Source organism: Polistes fuscatus, unplaced genomic scaffold (genome assembly GCF_010416935.1).
Source record: "Polistes fuscatus isolate 324 unplaced genomic scaffold, CU_Pfus_HIC Scaffold7, whole genome shotgun sequence".
NCBI classification, from domain to species: Eukaryota; Metazoa; Arthropoda; class Insecta; order Hymenoptera; family Vespidae; genus Polistes; species Polistes fuscatus.
Window position 1 is genome coordinate 6610954 of NW_025113151.1, and position 12453 is coordinate 6623406.

The following is a 12453-nucleotide window of genomic DNA, read 5'->3' on the forward strand; positions in this document are numbered from 1 at the left end:
TACTGTCCTTTGCATCATTTAAATGCAAAATGAAACATTTAATGAATTCTAACTATTTTGTAAAACAAAAACAAAAAATATACAAATACGAAATGAATAATAAAATTATGATAACAATGAGTAGATGTCATGGTATCGGCTACAATATAACAAGATTTTACACGATGGTATAAATACTGTAAATAAAATTGAAAAATAGAAATTATATATCTCAATGGCAAGAGCAAAAAACAATAAAAAAATTATACAAAATAATTCTATCGGCAATATAAACTAGTATTTTTTTTTTATTTTTTAATTTAAACGCATCAAGTATATATTAGCTCTGTCTTTATATTTAAAACTTAAAATATATTATGTTCATTATTATTTTTTTTCTTTCTTACTTTTTCATGTAATTTTTTAATTTATACTTCCAGATATCAAAATGATATAAAAAGCTATAGTGATAGATCAACTTTCTTTGATTAAATTAATACGTGCTCAGCCCCATAAAGAAAGCTTCTTTTACTTGTTTGAAGTACTGGCTATTTCACTGAGATTATATGTCTTGTTATTCATGTTATTTTTTTTTCTTTCTTTCTGTGTTTGGTTTTTTGTTTTTTAAATACTGCGAATATGTCTGGGTCTGCGTACTAACAAACAACAAGATGATAAACCAGAACTGACCTTTGCTAATTCGGACATAGGTAACGATCTAGTCGGAAATTCTACTTTCTCCATAAAAACCTTACTTGACTGAGGAATTTCATCCTCTGATCGATGAATGAGAGTACCATTGACGTACAGAACGTTCGCAGCAGCATCTTCAGGTACAGTTAATGTCTGGTAACTGTACGTTGCTTCTCGTTCAATCCTCTATACGAACAATAAAAAATATTTATAAGATAAATTAATTAATTTGATGAAACTGCTAAAAAACGATAAAACAATTGTTAAATATATAAATGTAATTTACCTTTAGTACCTCCTGACATTCTTTGCCAGCACCAACGCAAATAACATCAGGTCCAGCCATGGAAACTAACGATTTCAAACGTTTTGATTCTGCAACCTTAAAAAATCAAAGAAAGAGGTATTATTCATAATTACATTTGCAAACTAATTACTTATACTTCGTGTATTAGTGTATACAAAGGAAAAAAACTGTACATGTGTTTATCATAGCTACTATTCATTGATAAATGTTATCATTTACAAAGATTCAAGCATTTATGCATCAATGAGCGATAATATTATTTTCTGCAAAAAAAAAATAAAATACTAAGGTCGATAAAAAATGGAATGCGTGCTAAGGTGAGTGAGTAACTTTGCTATGAACTCCATGTGCACGAATATGCTAAGCTAGATAACTTGCATTATCAGTTTTGATTTTAAAGCATCGCTTAAATATTCTGCATTGCATTTGTATGCAGAATATTTAATAAATAAAAATGTCTGTTGCTTTTTTTTTGTTTATAAAACGTGCGATCATTTCTCTAATTTGTGAAATACTTTTTTTTCAATGTAATATGCATATAAGAGAGTCAAACTAGTACACCCAAACCTGAAGAGGGGCTGAGGTAAGACTCTCCACTATCACCTCTTCGCCACCATCACCCACCTTAAATGAATAATGAAAAATATGTTGTATGAGTATGATTTTTGTCTACAAATATTGACACATTCTGATTCCATGATATGTAACTGCATATTTTATAATAAGATAATGTGCTGTAAATTAATTCTAAATTATATTACGAATGTATAATAATTTAAATGAACGTGTACATTGTCGAGTATTAATAGTATACATAGATTATTATCAATTTTCTGAAACAATTATTCATTTCTTTTATTCTTAAAAGATTATTAATAACAAGCATTCTCAAATATTCAAATGTTCTTATAGAAAAAAAATGATTCAATTAACAAACCTTTATGGGTACACAAGGATATTCAGGAAATGCTGCAGCAACTGCGCGAGCACCCGCTTCATTTGTAAAATGTGACAAGCCAACAAAAAATTCACGGCCTAAAACAAAAAACAATTTATATATTTTATAAGTATAATTTCTTGAATATATAAATCATGTTTTATATATGTATATATATTAGTAAAATAGTATCATGCATAAGCTCTTATTAACTATTACCTGTAAACAAAACATCTCCTCCATCTAAACGAGCATTCTTATCTGCTATTTCTATTAAAGGTATTTCTAATTCTTTTTTTAAAACGGCTCTAATAGTATCGATCTGAAATAAAAACATGAATTTATTATAAATTTTAATATTAATAAAATACATATATATTATATATAATATATATAAATCTATTTATCTCTCTATAAATGAAAAATCTATTACATATAAAATATATAATATATATATTTTCATTTAGGTGTGAATATAAATCAAATTTCTAGTTTAAATTATTGAAACATTGCTTCCTAGAATACATGTATGTATATATATATATATGCATAAATAAAATGACTTTAAATTAAGTCAGATGGGAATTGAGAGCAAGGCGCGAGTTAAGTGGTTTTAAAAATGTATTCGTCAAATGAGAAGTTAATTCGATAACAAGGTCGATACCTCTTTTAGACGAGATGATTCGGTTGGCCGAGCGATTAGAGCAATACCATTACAAACAACGGCAATATCCTCGACGAAAACGCAAAGAGGTGCATTTTCGTCAGGTGGCATTTCAACGACGTCAATATCAAGTTCACGTAATAATTGTGCTAATGCTAAATGTTGCTTTCTAGCCTCGTCAAGCGTGACCTCCCCTCTAGTTCGCAATGAAAGAGGGATTCTACATAAAATGGCATGAGTATATCTATGTAATGGCATGATTATAGTAAACTTTAGTTTTCTATTATGTCTAAACAATTTGTCTAAGTGATTTCTCAATTATTTGATCACTCCGCTGATTACGGTTTTTTATAATTATTCCAACGAGAACACACCAATTTGACGTTTCACGTAAAAACAACACTATATTAATACGATCAATGTTACCAACATCTAAATATTATAATTTGTTCGTTTTAAAGTGTGAAGTTAGTTAGGTAATTCCTTGTTTACTGTAGAAGTTAGGTTCGTACAAATAAAACAAGCAACCATATATAGGTTTTGCATTCCTAATTTAACTTTTTGCAAATCAAATATAACAGTGTAATTAACATAACAATGGTTTCAAGAACTGGACCACTTAATTACTGTTTTCTTAATAAAAAAGGAATAACTTTCACGTCAAACTTTGAGTTCCAAATAAAAAGGGATTTTTATAGTTTATATGTTGGTAATCATTATTGAAAAGTGACGTTTTAGAACAACGATCCTTTAAGGTAACCCTAAATAATGGAGGTATACAAATATACGAAGAAATGAAATTTTTTAAAGGAATTACAAAAGATATTGATAATGTGAAAACTTGAGTGTTTGTTTAAAATACAATATACAATGTGACATTATTTTGTACAATAAGAATGCGCCTTAGCTTCGTAAGAACATTGCTCGTGTTTGCGTTATTGGGAAATGTAATTATTTGGCACAGAATATGGAGGTTATTCGCAGCACAAAACACGTTGGGATTATTGACACCCGGTGCTGCTACTAATGATCCACCACAAAAATTGCATCGCCGTTTATCTCGTCTTGTAACTATAATTATACGTCAATTTGAAAGTTTTGAAAATGACGTGGTGTCCACTGTGGAGTCCGTATTGAATTCTTTCCCTACCATACCAATTTTAATTGTATGCGATGAGCTGCCGTATCCACCTTTGGAATTGCATTTTGAAAATGAAACATTGCAGAATGTTAAACTCATCACTTTGCATACCGATTTCAACAAAACCTATGAGGAAAGAAATCCTATGTTTTACATACGCACTAAGTTTGTATTATTTTTACCTGATGCTAGTCGAATATCCAACAAACAAATTCTACAGGTAATTAATTCATTTTATATTGCATAAAGAAGACTATATAATTATTAATATATATACATATATTTTCTTTTATTTATATTTTTCATGTATAGAATACCATTGCACAAATGTCAAAATATGGGATAGTATCTGTACCTGTAGGTAAAGTTACTTTATCTTGTCTTTCCGTGAACTTGAAGATTAAAGAATGGAGCTTACAATTCATCCATTCTTCTGACGTGGAATGTGATTTCGTAGTTGGAAAACATGCAACGATGTTAGAAGTTAAAACATTAAGAAAACTCTCCGATCCATTTCTATTGCCTTTTCCAGATGCATTGTACATACAAACTGCAGCTATTGGTGCAAAGGTAAATTAATTTCTTTAATGTAAAATAAGGTATATATTTTAAGCGTATGTTCGTGATTATGGATTTATTTTTAATTATCCATTGATTTATCTATTTTTTATTATTTATATTTTTTATCTACTCTAATAAGAGTAATAAATCGTTTGTGATATTTTTTTTTAATGTTTGATTTGTTTTTACGTGTGTGTTTATATCATCAAAGTTTTAGATTTTAACGTGAATAATTTTATTATTTAAAGTGGTAAGTGTTAATTTATTGTTTATACATTATATATATAAATTTAATTTGTTTTTATTTTATATAATATGTATTTATATTAGAATTTGGTTTATATTAATAATATGACAAGAGTAACATTTGATAGTTTTTTACATTGATAGATTCATATTCTAAAAGATCATCAGTTTAACGAAAGAAAGCTGTTATATAGAAATCAACAAACTCAACGGAAGCTGGAACAATTACATCAAAGTCGTGAACAATTAATGTTTAAACAGTTAGGAATGAAAAAAGTAATAAGGGCTTCAAATTTAATTGAATGGTACGGATGCTCGAAAGAAACTTCAAGATGTTTTGGATCAGTGATAAATGGTATACCATCATATATTTATCAGAATCGGTATACACCTCCTTGTTGTCTTGCTGGATTGAGGAAAGTTGCTCATCACGTTTTTGATCAATTAGATGAAGTCGGTATTCGTTTCTGGTTAGAAGGAACATCATTGTTAGGTGCAATGAAAAATGGAGATATTCTACCATGGGATCATGAAGTACAAATAGGAATAAATAGATTTGATTTAGAAAGATCTCCATGGTTAGTTAAAGCTAAAGTTAAACCTGTTGTAGATAATCACGGTTTTGTTTGGGAAAAAGCTACAGAGGGAGAATTTTTTAAAGTACAATATTCCAAAATTAATAATTTACACGTTAACTTACTTCCATTCTATACTAAAAATGGATCTATGGTTAAAGACGCATGGTTTATGAAAAATGAAGATTTTCCTGAACAATTTCTTCATCCGATGTCAAACATTGAATTTGCGGGTAGACAAGTTCCATGCCCAAACAATATTAGAGATTTTTTAGAGCTTAAATATTTTAAAGGAGTCGTAGAAAATCCAAAGCTTCCAAATAAGATCATTTTTAATTAAATTTCATTATTTTTATTATTGTTATTCGCATTCCATTAAATGCTATTGGTGTTATTTCTTTTCTAGAATAATTCGTATTAAATAAAAAGTAACGACTTACACCGTTTTACAAGATCTGTTATAAAAGTTATAATATTTCCATTTATTATAACAGGGAATTGATATTAAATAACTAATTATACTATTATTTGCACGCTTTGTATTTACTTTTTGTATTATTGAAAATATAATCATTAACAATAAGTACAAAATATTTAGGTGACACAATTTTAGTTGATAAGAACTTTGATTTATGATTCCATATAATGATCAAATAATAATCAATAAGTAGTTATATTGTAAGTCAGCATGTGTGAATTGAAAATGAGCAATAGCCATTAACATTGCATTATTTCTGCTTAGAAGTTAAGATAATAAAAAAGTACATACATTTGGTGCCAAATATTTATATCTGCATTTAAAAGATATCCACAGTCTAATAATCCCATCGACATTTGAAATCAGTCTTTCTTTTTGAATACATGATATTTCCTTATACATTGTCAATGATATATTATAAAAAATATTATTTTATGTATTTATAATTATTTATTTATAACTTATGCTTATTTTCCTTAATATTTTTTAAAGGATTTATATAATATTATTCTTTGTTTTTCTGTGGATAGCTTTCAACAAAAAATGAAATAAAGTTACAACATTTAATAATTAATGCAATAATATGTTTTTACGATACCTTTGACTATTACTTACAAATATATATTGCAAATAACAAACTTCTTCTGTAAATATGATACTGTATATATTTTTTCAAACTTCAACAAATATTGCAAATATTAATATCCTCATTCTAATTTAACATCTTTTGGTGGCGTTAATATAGGTGGTTCTCGTATAAAACTTAATAATTTTTCTAATTTCATACATTCTAATTCAGTATCTGTTAAATCGATTTGCTTTTTCGTTGGTTTTACTTTCACTCTAAGATTTGGTGATAGTTTTAATGCACTTATGGTGCCCCTATTAATAAAAAAATTTCATTAAAGTCTTTCACAAATATTTAATAAGATTATGTTCTTGTATTTTTAAATATTAATTACTTGTCATCGCCAACTATGATGAAAGGTAGCTTATTATTAAAAGCAAGCCTTGTTAATTTGTATTTTCTTTTACTAACAATCGCTTGGCTACAAATTGGTCTGTATTTGTTCACGTTCAAATCAAAAACAGTAACTTTTCCGTCATTCGATACACAAGCCAAGACAGTTGAACTGTAAGGTGCCCATTGGACATCTCCAATTGGAACTCCGAGGTCAAACATGAAAAGTGGATCTCTGTATAATTAAATATTTATAAATTTGTATCCACAATTTTGTTTATTTTATATTTAAAACTTACGGTCTTTCATCTTCCCATATTTTAATTCTCCAATCTCCCGAACAACTTGCAAATATCTTCGAATTATATTTATTGAAGACTATACGATACACTGGCATATTATGTGCTTCATTATATATTTGCATATAAATGCTGCTGTATGCTGTATTACATTTATACATAGTACCCTCTTCAGTTCCAACTAAAAATATATGCTCATCAGATGGATAAAAAGCTAAACAGGTTCCACACCCTACAAATAATAGTTATATATAATGATTTATAAATATTTTTAGATAAAACTAATTATAATAAAACTTCATATCATCAATATAATATACCTTTGAGTGTTATCATTGTACCATCAGGACCTGGTATTGGTGGTTGGTCAAGAAACAATGTCATAATAGTTGTTAATCCGAGTTCCTTTTGATGAAGAACCCAAAAATTTATTTTACCATCGATACTAACACTATAAAATGCTAAATTTCCTTCTTGTGTATCAGGTGCCCAACGAACCTTTAATAGATATTATAATCAATGAATATAATTAATATTTTTATAAATTTGTGCAACATACCTCCCATACGATGCCTCCATGTTTTTGTGTAACATCATTACTTTTGTACTGTGGGCCTGTTGGTGGTAACATAATATTATATACAGCTACTGAACCATCTTTCATACCTTTATTAAAAAGATTAATAAATAATAAATTAAATCATGTATTAATATTTTATAAAATATTGATATACTTCATAAAATTTACCAATGACTAATAAATGAGGATGTTGAATGCTAAAATCTAAACACATTACTGGAGATTCTGTTGGACAAATCCATTCTGGGTACGATGGATTTTTCAAACTAAATAAACATACTGAGCCATCCTTTATAGGACTATTAAATGTCACTGTAATACAGTAAAAATTTATAATATTATTACAAATATATAAAATATTATTATACATTAATTACTGACATGCTCCATATGATACTGCAAATAGATCATAATATCTTTCGTTAAAGCATACATCTGTGATATCATGTTTTTTTGTTGGTTCATAATGAAATTTCCATAATGGTAATAAAGACCCTTCACCATCTTTAAATTCATCGCTTGGATCATCCCAATACCTATAGTCTACAAACATTATCAGTAAATAAAACATTAAATTTAGTAAATTTAAAATTATATAACTAGACTTACCCTGCGCAATTTCATCAAATATATTTTGATTCACCATTCTTTCTAACGTTTTAGCTGCTTTAAGCATTCTATCATACATTTCAATGTTTTCCATTTGTTCTTTTTTTTTCATATCCTCTCTTCGTACCTGTGTAACTGGCAATCTTCTTTCTCTTTCTCTTTCACGTTGCTGTTGCATGTAATCTTCCTGTATAATTAAATATTTAATTATAAATACTGTCCAAGAATATTTTGAGAATCCTCATTATTATTATTTATGCACCTGATATTCGTCAAAAATAGTCCATTGGAAGACGTGCGTATTAAACAATGCTGTGGGTGGTGGTAAAGTTTGCGTACTCATATCCTATAAAAAAAATGAATAGCTTACTTGTCCATAAAATATTGCTATCTTTAATAAACTTACTCTCATAGGATTTTCATATGTTAACGCTGCTCTCTCGCAAAAATTGAATTGATTAGGTATTTTTTTATGTTTCTCTCTTTGGTACTTATTTTCATCTACTTCCGCTTCGTATTCATATTCTCCTTCGTATTCTAAAATGTATTATAATTGTTTTATTTAAAATATTATTGAAAATAGTTGGAAGATGCTTAATATAAAAAACAAAACATTTACTTTCAAATTTATGATGAATTATTCTGAAACACACCTTCATCTGCATATTTATCCAGTATATTATCATCCTGCCTGGTATCAAAAGTCAATCCATCATCATGACTTTCTGCTATAAAAAATATAATATAAAATAAATGCGTATTTTTAATAATATATCCGATAATCATTTTTTATATTTATACAAATTATTATGTAATGGTTTACCAACAATACCACCAGCTATTTGCACCTTAGCTTCCTCCGAGTCTTTACGTAGTATAGTACCAGGTACGCTCATGAGAGTTATTACATTAGGAGGATCAGGTAGTCTAATAAATTCTCTTAATTTCCAAGACCATTCAACTAGTGAGTCAGGAATACGTGTGTTTTGTACTGTAAGTACTCGAGCAATTTCTTCCTGAAGTTCCTGAAATTAACATTAGTATAAAATATTTGCACCTTCTAGATAGTACTTAATAATACAGACGAATTCTATGTACTGTCTCTGTTAATTGTAATTGATCATCCGGTTTAAGACCAACTTTCCCTCGCATCCAATCCGTATCTCCACCAGCTAAGCTCACACCTGACATACGACTCTTCAAACTCACATACTAAAATGTTTGTGAATATTATTAATTATTAATTGTTAATTTATATATAAAAATACTTTATCGAAGTTTTTAATAACATACATCTTTCATTATTTCTGAGACTTTAGAGCCTTGTCTTTTGGGTAATGTAGAAGCCATTACGTTATGTGTTATATGTTATTAAATAAAGTTATGACAAATTTAATCCTTATCTAGATAAAATTTAAGAATGAAGTATTATTTTGTAATATTAATATAAAGAAATATATTAAATAATATAATAATAATTAATTATATATTCACTATATGTTACATTGTTATTAGATCCAAGTATTTTGACGATAGAAACTTAAATATTTTATTAGGCTTTCTCTCAGCTGTGCACATTTTGTTGTTCATGTATGGAAAAGAATTTTATTCATGGTTGCCAAGGATACACATTGGCATTATTATGGTTACTATTGCCATTTATTTCTTGCCACTTCTAATGGAATTTCTAAAGTTTTTTCTAAAAAAGATATACATGAGTTTGACATAAACAATTATTAAAATTAACAAACAAATTTATATTTATATATATTCCAAATAAAATTTCCTAAAAATATGCTTGATAAAGGATATAAATAAAATCGGCTAAATCTGGTTACTAATTTTAATTTCATAGCATAAAATTAACTGTATTATGTGTGTATATTAAGATATATTCGTATATCTAATATACTTAATACAATAAGTATATTCTTATGGAATTTATACAAAATGTTTCTAAAAAATAAAGATGATAAGATTTATATCTGTATTTTTGGTTATTGGTTAAAAGAAAATCAATACTGGACTATCCCAAGATAATATAAGCATTTCAACAAGTTGTAACTAGATTCTTGTGTGGAATGTGAATGAATGAATTGTCATAGTGTATAATAAATATTATAAATATATGATATTCACACACATGTACGTATCATAATAATAATATATATAAATATCATATTATTTACTTGTTTATTCATACATCTTTGTTTTAAGTGTTTCACATTAAAATGTCTGTTGTGTTAAATAATTAAAAATTATATTAATGGTATACACACAAATTGTAGCTATTTAAAAAACAGAAAAATATAAAATATTATATTTTATGTATTGTAGATGAGTTAAAAGCAAAAGATATTATCTTGTCATGGAGGATAGTGGAATTGATAGCGACCCTAAAATAATTACTCACAATGAAGATGAAAAACTATTTTTGGTAAGCGTACAATTTTAATCTAAATATATGTTATTCGAAGAAAAATTATTTGTTAAAATTAATATCAGTTTACAGATATATTTAATTAATGCACAGTTGGGTGTATCTTTGTAGGGAAGCGATAGTAGTTGTAACAGTAATCTGATGCAAACATCTCAAAGAAATTCTACAAAACAATGGCAAAAGAAACTTGGTACGTGATTTATCATTAATTAATTCAAATTTATATTTACAAATCAATTTTTAGTGCATCTTGTTTAGTTTTATTTAACTATTCGCTCATAATAAATATTAATTTTAAATTCAAGATTTCATATAATGATATTAATTTCTTTTTATAGAAGCACGAATTGAACAAGCAAAACGAATACAACATAATTCAGATTATATGAAATTACCAAAACATGAAACGTCCAAAATAAACGTATGTAGTAATAATAGTAGCGGATTAATATCGATAGAAAGGTTGCCTATACCATCTAAAAATAAAGAAAATCTTCCTTTAGTTGAATATTGGCATAGTGGAAGTGAAAGGTAAATTAACTAATTATAAATAATAATATATCGTAATAAATCATAATAAGGAATATATAGATTCATTCTGCGAATTTTAATTAAAATAAAATTAATTGCTGCTACTGTAATAAAAAAAAATTTAATGTATTTTTTGTTAGCGATGATGAAACTACTCTTTTCTCATTATCAAAAGGAAAAGAATCTTTGAAACATAAACGAGAGCTTACTGATACATTTAGTATCGAGGATTTAAGTGAAGAAAGCGAAGATTCTTTGAATTTAGATCCAACTCAACCATCTCATGCATTTACGTGGACTTACGTACCTTCTGGATGCTTTGCTTGCCATTGTCAAATATTATAATGTAAAACGAGTCGTATTTAGTGAAAACAATACAAAATTATTTATAAAAATTATATTGACATTTGAATGGTCTATAACATAATATCAGCTGAATAACTAGTATGCATTATATATTTTCAAATATTTTTTAAGAAAGTAAACAAAGTTGAATATTTTTATGTGTTTCTAGTAAAAAATGCTAATATTAATAAAGGATATATATGCTACCTTTCTTTATTTGTTGTTGTTGCGTGTTTCAATAGTTATTTATGCTTTATTTTAAATTATGCAACAATATTTAAATAAAACGAACTATATATAAAGTAAGGTCCAAGATGCAACGTATTATAATAAAAAATTAATCCTATGTGTTTGCATTGTGACGAAAACATTATTCTTATTGAAAATTTATTAAATTATAAAAATCAAAAATATTTATTTAACATTTATGATACATGATATTTACATAAATATTAATTACACAGGATCTAATGTTTAGGATACCTCTCAGTCTTATCTTTTTATACTGTAGTATTCTATTTTTTATTTCCTTTTGTTTTAAGTATTTTTCATGTATTACTTGTCAATAATTTTTTCCTATTAATTTTGTAAGGGTAGCAATAAACAATCATCATTAAATAATGTAGATACAATACAATTATACCTAGCATTTTTGTTTATATAGAATGAATATATTAAAACTATTTACATTAAACAAGTATTATTATACTAAAATTTCTCATTTACGATACTTTTATTATTAATAATAATTTATTATTATTATTATTATTATTACTGCTACTACTACTAGTACTACCTACTACTACTACAATACCTACTACTACATTATTATTATAATCATTATTAATATTAATCTTACTATTCTATACCAGATGAATAATAAATTACGTATAACAAAATTTTTCAAAACATAATAAATTCGTACTTCGCTACTTTGTTAAATATTATTTGTCACCACATAGCTGTGATCTAAATATAATTATATTACTGAAAGTCCATGATTTTGTATCAAAATATTTATAATGCAAAAGCTTATCTGATTATTTGATACAAATTTATATTCAATGTGTGGATACTTTTATTTCTTCTATAATAATGTCGTTTAAC

General features: G+C 26.7%; 4 protein-coding genes across 11 annotated transcripts; 2 read left to right on the forward strand and 2 right to left on the reverse strand.

Moving 5' to 3' along the window:
- Positions 1 to 386: 386 nt before the first annotated feature.
- LOC122523985 (N(G),N(G)-dimethylarginine dimethylaminohydrolase 1) lies at positions 387 to 2970 on the reverse strand. 2 transcript variants are annotated; one of them, XM_043645998.1, is made up of 6 exons: positions 2581 to 2970; positions 2136 to 2238; positions 1917 to 2014; positions 1547 to 1603; positions 959 to 1054; positions 387 to 858 (listed from the first exon to the last, which is right to left on the reverse strand). In XM_043645998.1, the coding sequence occupies exons 1-6, from the start codon at positions 2836 to 2838 to the stop codon at positions 604 to 606; spliced, it is 867 nt and encodes a 288-aa protein (XP_043501933.1). In that variant the 5' UTR covers positions 2839 to 2970; the 3' UTR covers positions 387 to 603. The 2 variants fall into 2 exon arrangements, with proteins under 2 accessions (XP_043501933.1, XP_043501934.1); XM_043645999.1 differs by lacking the exon at positions 1547 to 1603 and having other exon boundaries at positions 2581 to 2967.
- Positions 2971 to 3083: 113 nt separating this feature from the next.
- LOC122523984 (fukutin-related protein) lies at positions 3084 to 5885 on the forward strand. The gene is made up of 3 exons (XM_043645997.1): positions 3084 to 3941; positions 4034 to 4291; positions 4673 to 5885. The coding sequence occupies exons 1-3, from the start codon at positions 3477 to 3479 to the stop codon at positions 5441 to 5443; spliced, it is 1494 nt and encodes a 497-aa protein (XP_043501932.1). The 5' UTR covers positions 3084 to 3476; the 3' UTR covers positions 5444 to 5885.
- Positions 5886 to 6230: 345 nt separating this feature from the next.
- On the reverse strand, positions 6231 to 9779 carry LOC122523983 (dynein intermediate chain 2, ciliary). Of its 3 annotated transcripts, none has more exons than XM_043645993.1 (15): positions 9535 to 9779; positions 9324 to 9433; positions 9129 to 9242; positions 8854 to 9055; positions 8684 to 8758; positions 8437 to 8567; positions 8293 to 8376; positions 8031 to 8217; positions 7803 to 7964; positions 7590 to 7733; positions 7401 to 7507; positions 7162 to 7339; positions 6842 to 7073; positions 6544 to 6777; positions 6231 to 6463 (listed from the first exon to the last, which is right to left on the reverse strand). In XM_043645993.1, the coding sequence occupies exons 2-15, from the start codon at positions 9378 to 9380 to the stop codon at positions 6289 to 6291; spliced, it is 2082 nt and encodes a 693-aa protein (XP_043501928.1). In that variant the 5' UTR covers positions 9381 to 9433; positions 9535 to 9779; the 3' UTR covers positions 6231 to 6288. The 3 variants fall into 3 exon arrangements, with proteins under 3 accessions (XP_043501928.1, XP_043501930.1, XP_043501929.1); XM_043645995.1 differs by having other exon boundaries at positions 8684 to 8755; positions 9535 to 9729; XM_043645994.1 differs by having other exon boundaries at positions 9525 to 9729.
- A 215-nt stretch (positions 9780 to 9994) lies between these two features.
- On the forward strand, positions 9995 to 11967 carry LOC122523986. Of its 5 annotated transcripts, none has more exons than XM_043646000.1 (5): positions 9995 to 10175; positions 10368 to 10467; positions 10582 to 10660; positions 10809 to 11001; positions 11142 to 11967. In XM_043646000.1, the coding sequence occupies exons 2-5, from the start codon at positions 10399 to 10401 to the stop codon at positions 11344 to 11346; spliced, it is 546 nt and encodes a 181-aa protein (XP_043501935.1). In that variant the 5' UTR covers positions 9995 to 10175; positions 10368 to 10398; the 3' UTR covers positions 11347 to 11967. The 5 variants fall into 5 exon arrangements, with proteins under 5 accessions (XP_043501935.1, XP_043501936.1, XP_043501937.1 ...); XM_043646001.1 differs by lacking the exon at positions 9995 to 10175 and adding an exon at positions 10212 to 10299; XM_043646002.1 differs by lacking the exon at positions 9995 to 10175 and having other exon boundaries at positions 10376 to 10467; positions 10536 to 10660.
- The last annotated feature ends 486 nt before the right edge of the window (positions 11968 to 12453 follow it).

Coding starts and splice junctions, on each gene's coding strand:
- LOC122523985 (XM_043645998.1), bottom strand. CDS start 2,838: ATGCCATTACATAGATATACTCATGCCATTTTATGTAGAATCCCTCTT. Junction 2,239..2,580: donor AATCATCTCGTCTAAAAGAG/GTATCGACCTTG, acceptor TTTTTATTTCAG/ATCGATACTATTAGAGCCGT. Junction 859..958: donor AATGTCAGGAGGTACTAAAG/GTAAATTACATT, acceptor TTGTTCGTATAG/AGGATTGAACGAGAAGCAAC.
- LOC122523984 (XM_043645997.1), top strand. CDS start 3,477: ATGCGCCTTAGCTTCGTAAGAACATTGCTCGTGTTTGCGTTATTGGGA. Junction 3,942..4,033: donor CCAACAAACAAATTCTACAG/GTAATTAATTCA, acceptor TTTCATGTATAG/AATACCATTGCACAAATGTC. Junction 4,292..4,672: donor CTGCAGCTATTGGTGCAAAG/GTAAATTAATTT, acceptor TTACATTGATAG/ATTCATATTCTAAAAGATCA.
- LOC122523983 (XM_043645993.1), bottom strand. CDS start 9,380: ATGGCTTCTACATTACCCAAAAGACAAGGCTCTAAAGTCTCAGAAATA. Junction 8,759..8,853: donor AATAGCTGGTGGTATTGTTG/GTAAACCATTAC, acceptor TATTTTTTATAG/CAGAAAGTCATGATGATGGA. Junction 7,965..8,030: donor ATTTGATGAAATTGCGCAGG/GTAAGTCTAGTT, acceptor TAATGTTTGTAG/ACTATAGGTATTGGGATGAT.
- LOC122523986 (XM_043646000.1), top strand. CDS start 10,399: ATGGAGGATAGTGGAATTGATAGCGACCCTAAAATAATTACTCACAAT. Junction 10,468..10,581: donor AAGATGAAAAACTATTTTTG/GTAAGCGTACAA, acceptor GTATCTTTGTAG/GGAAGCGATAGTAGTTGTAA. Junction 10,661..10,808: donor ACAATGGCAAAAGAAACTTG/GTACGTGATTTA, acceptor TTCTTTTTATAG/AAGCACGAATTGAACAAGCA.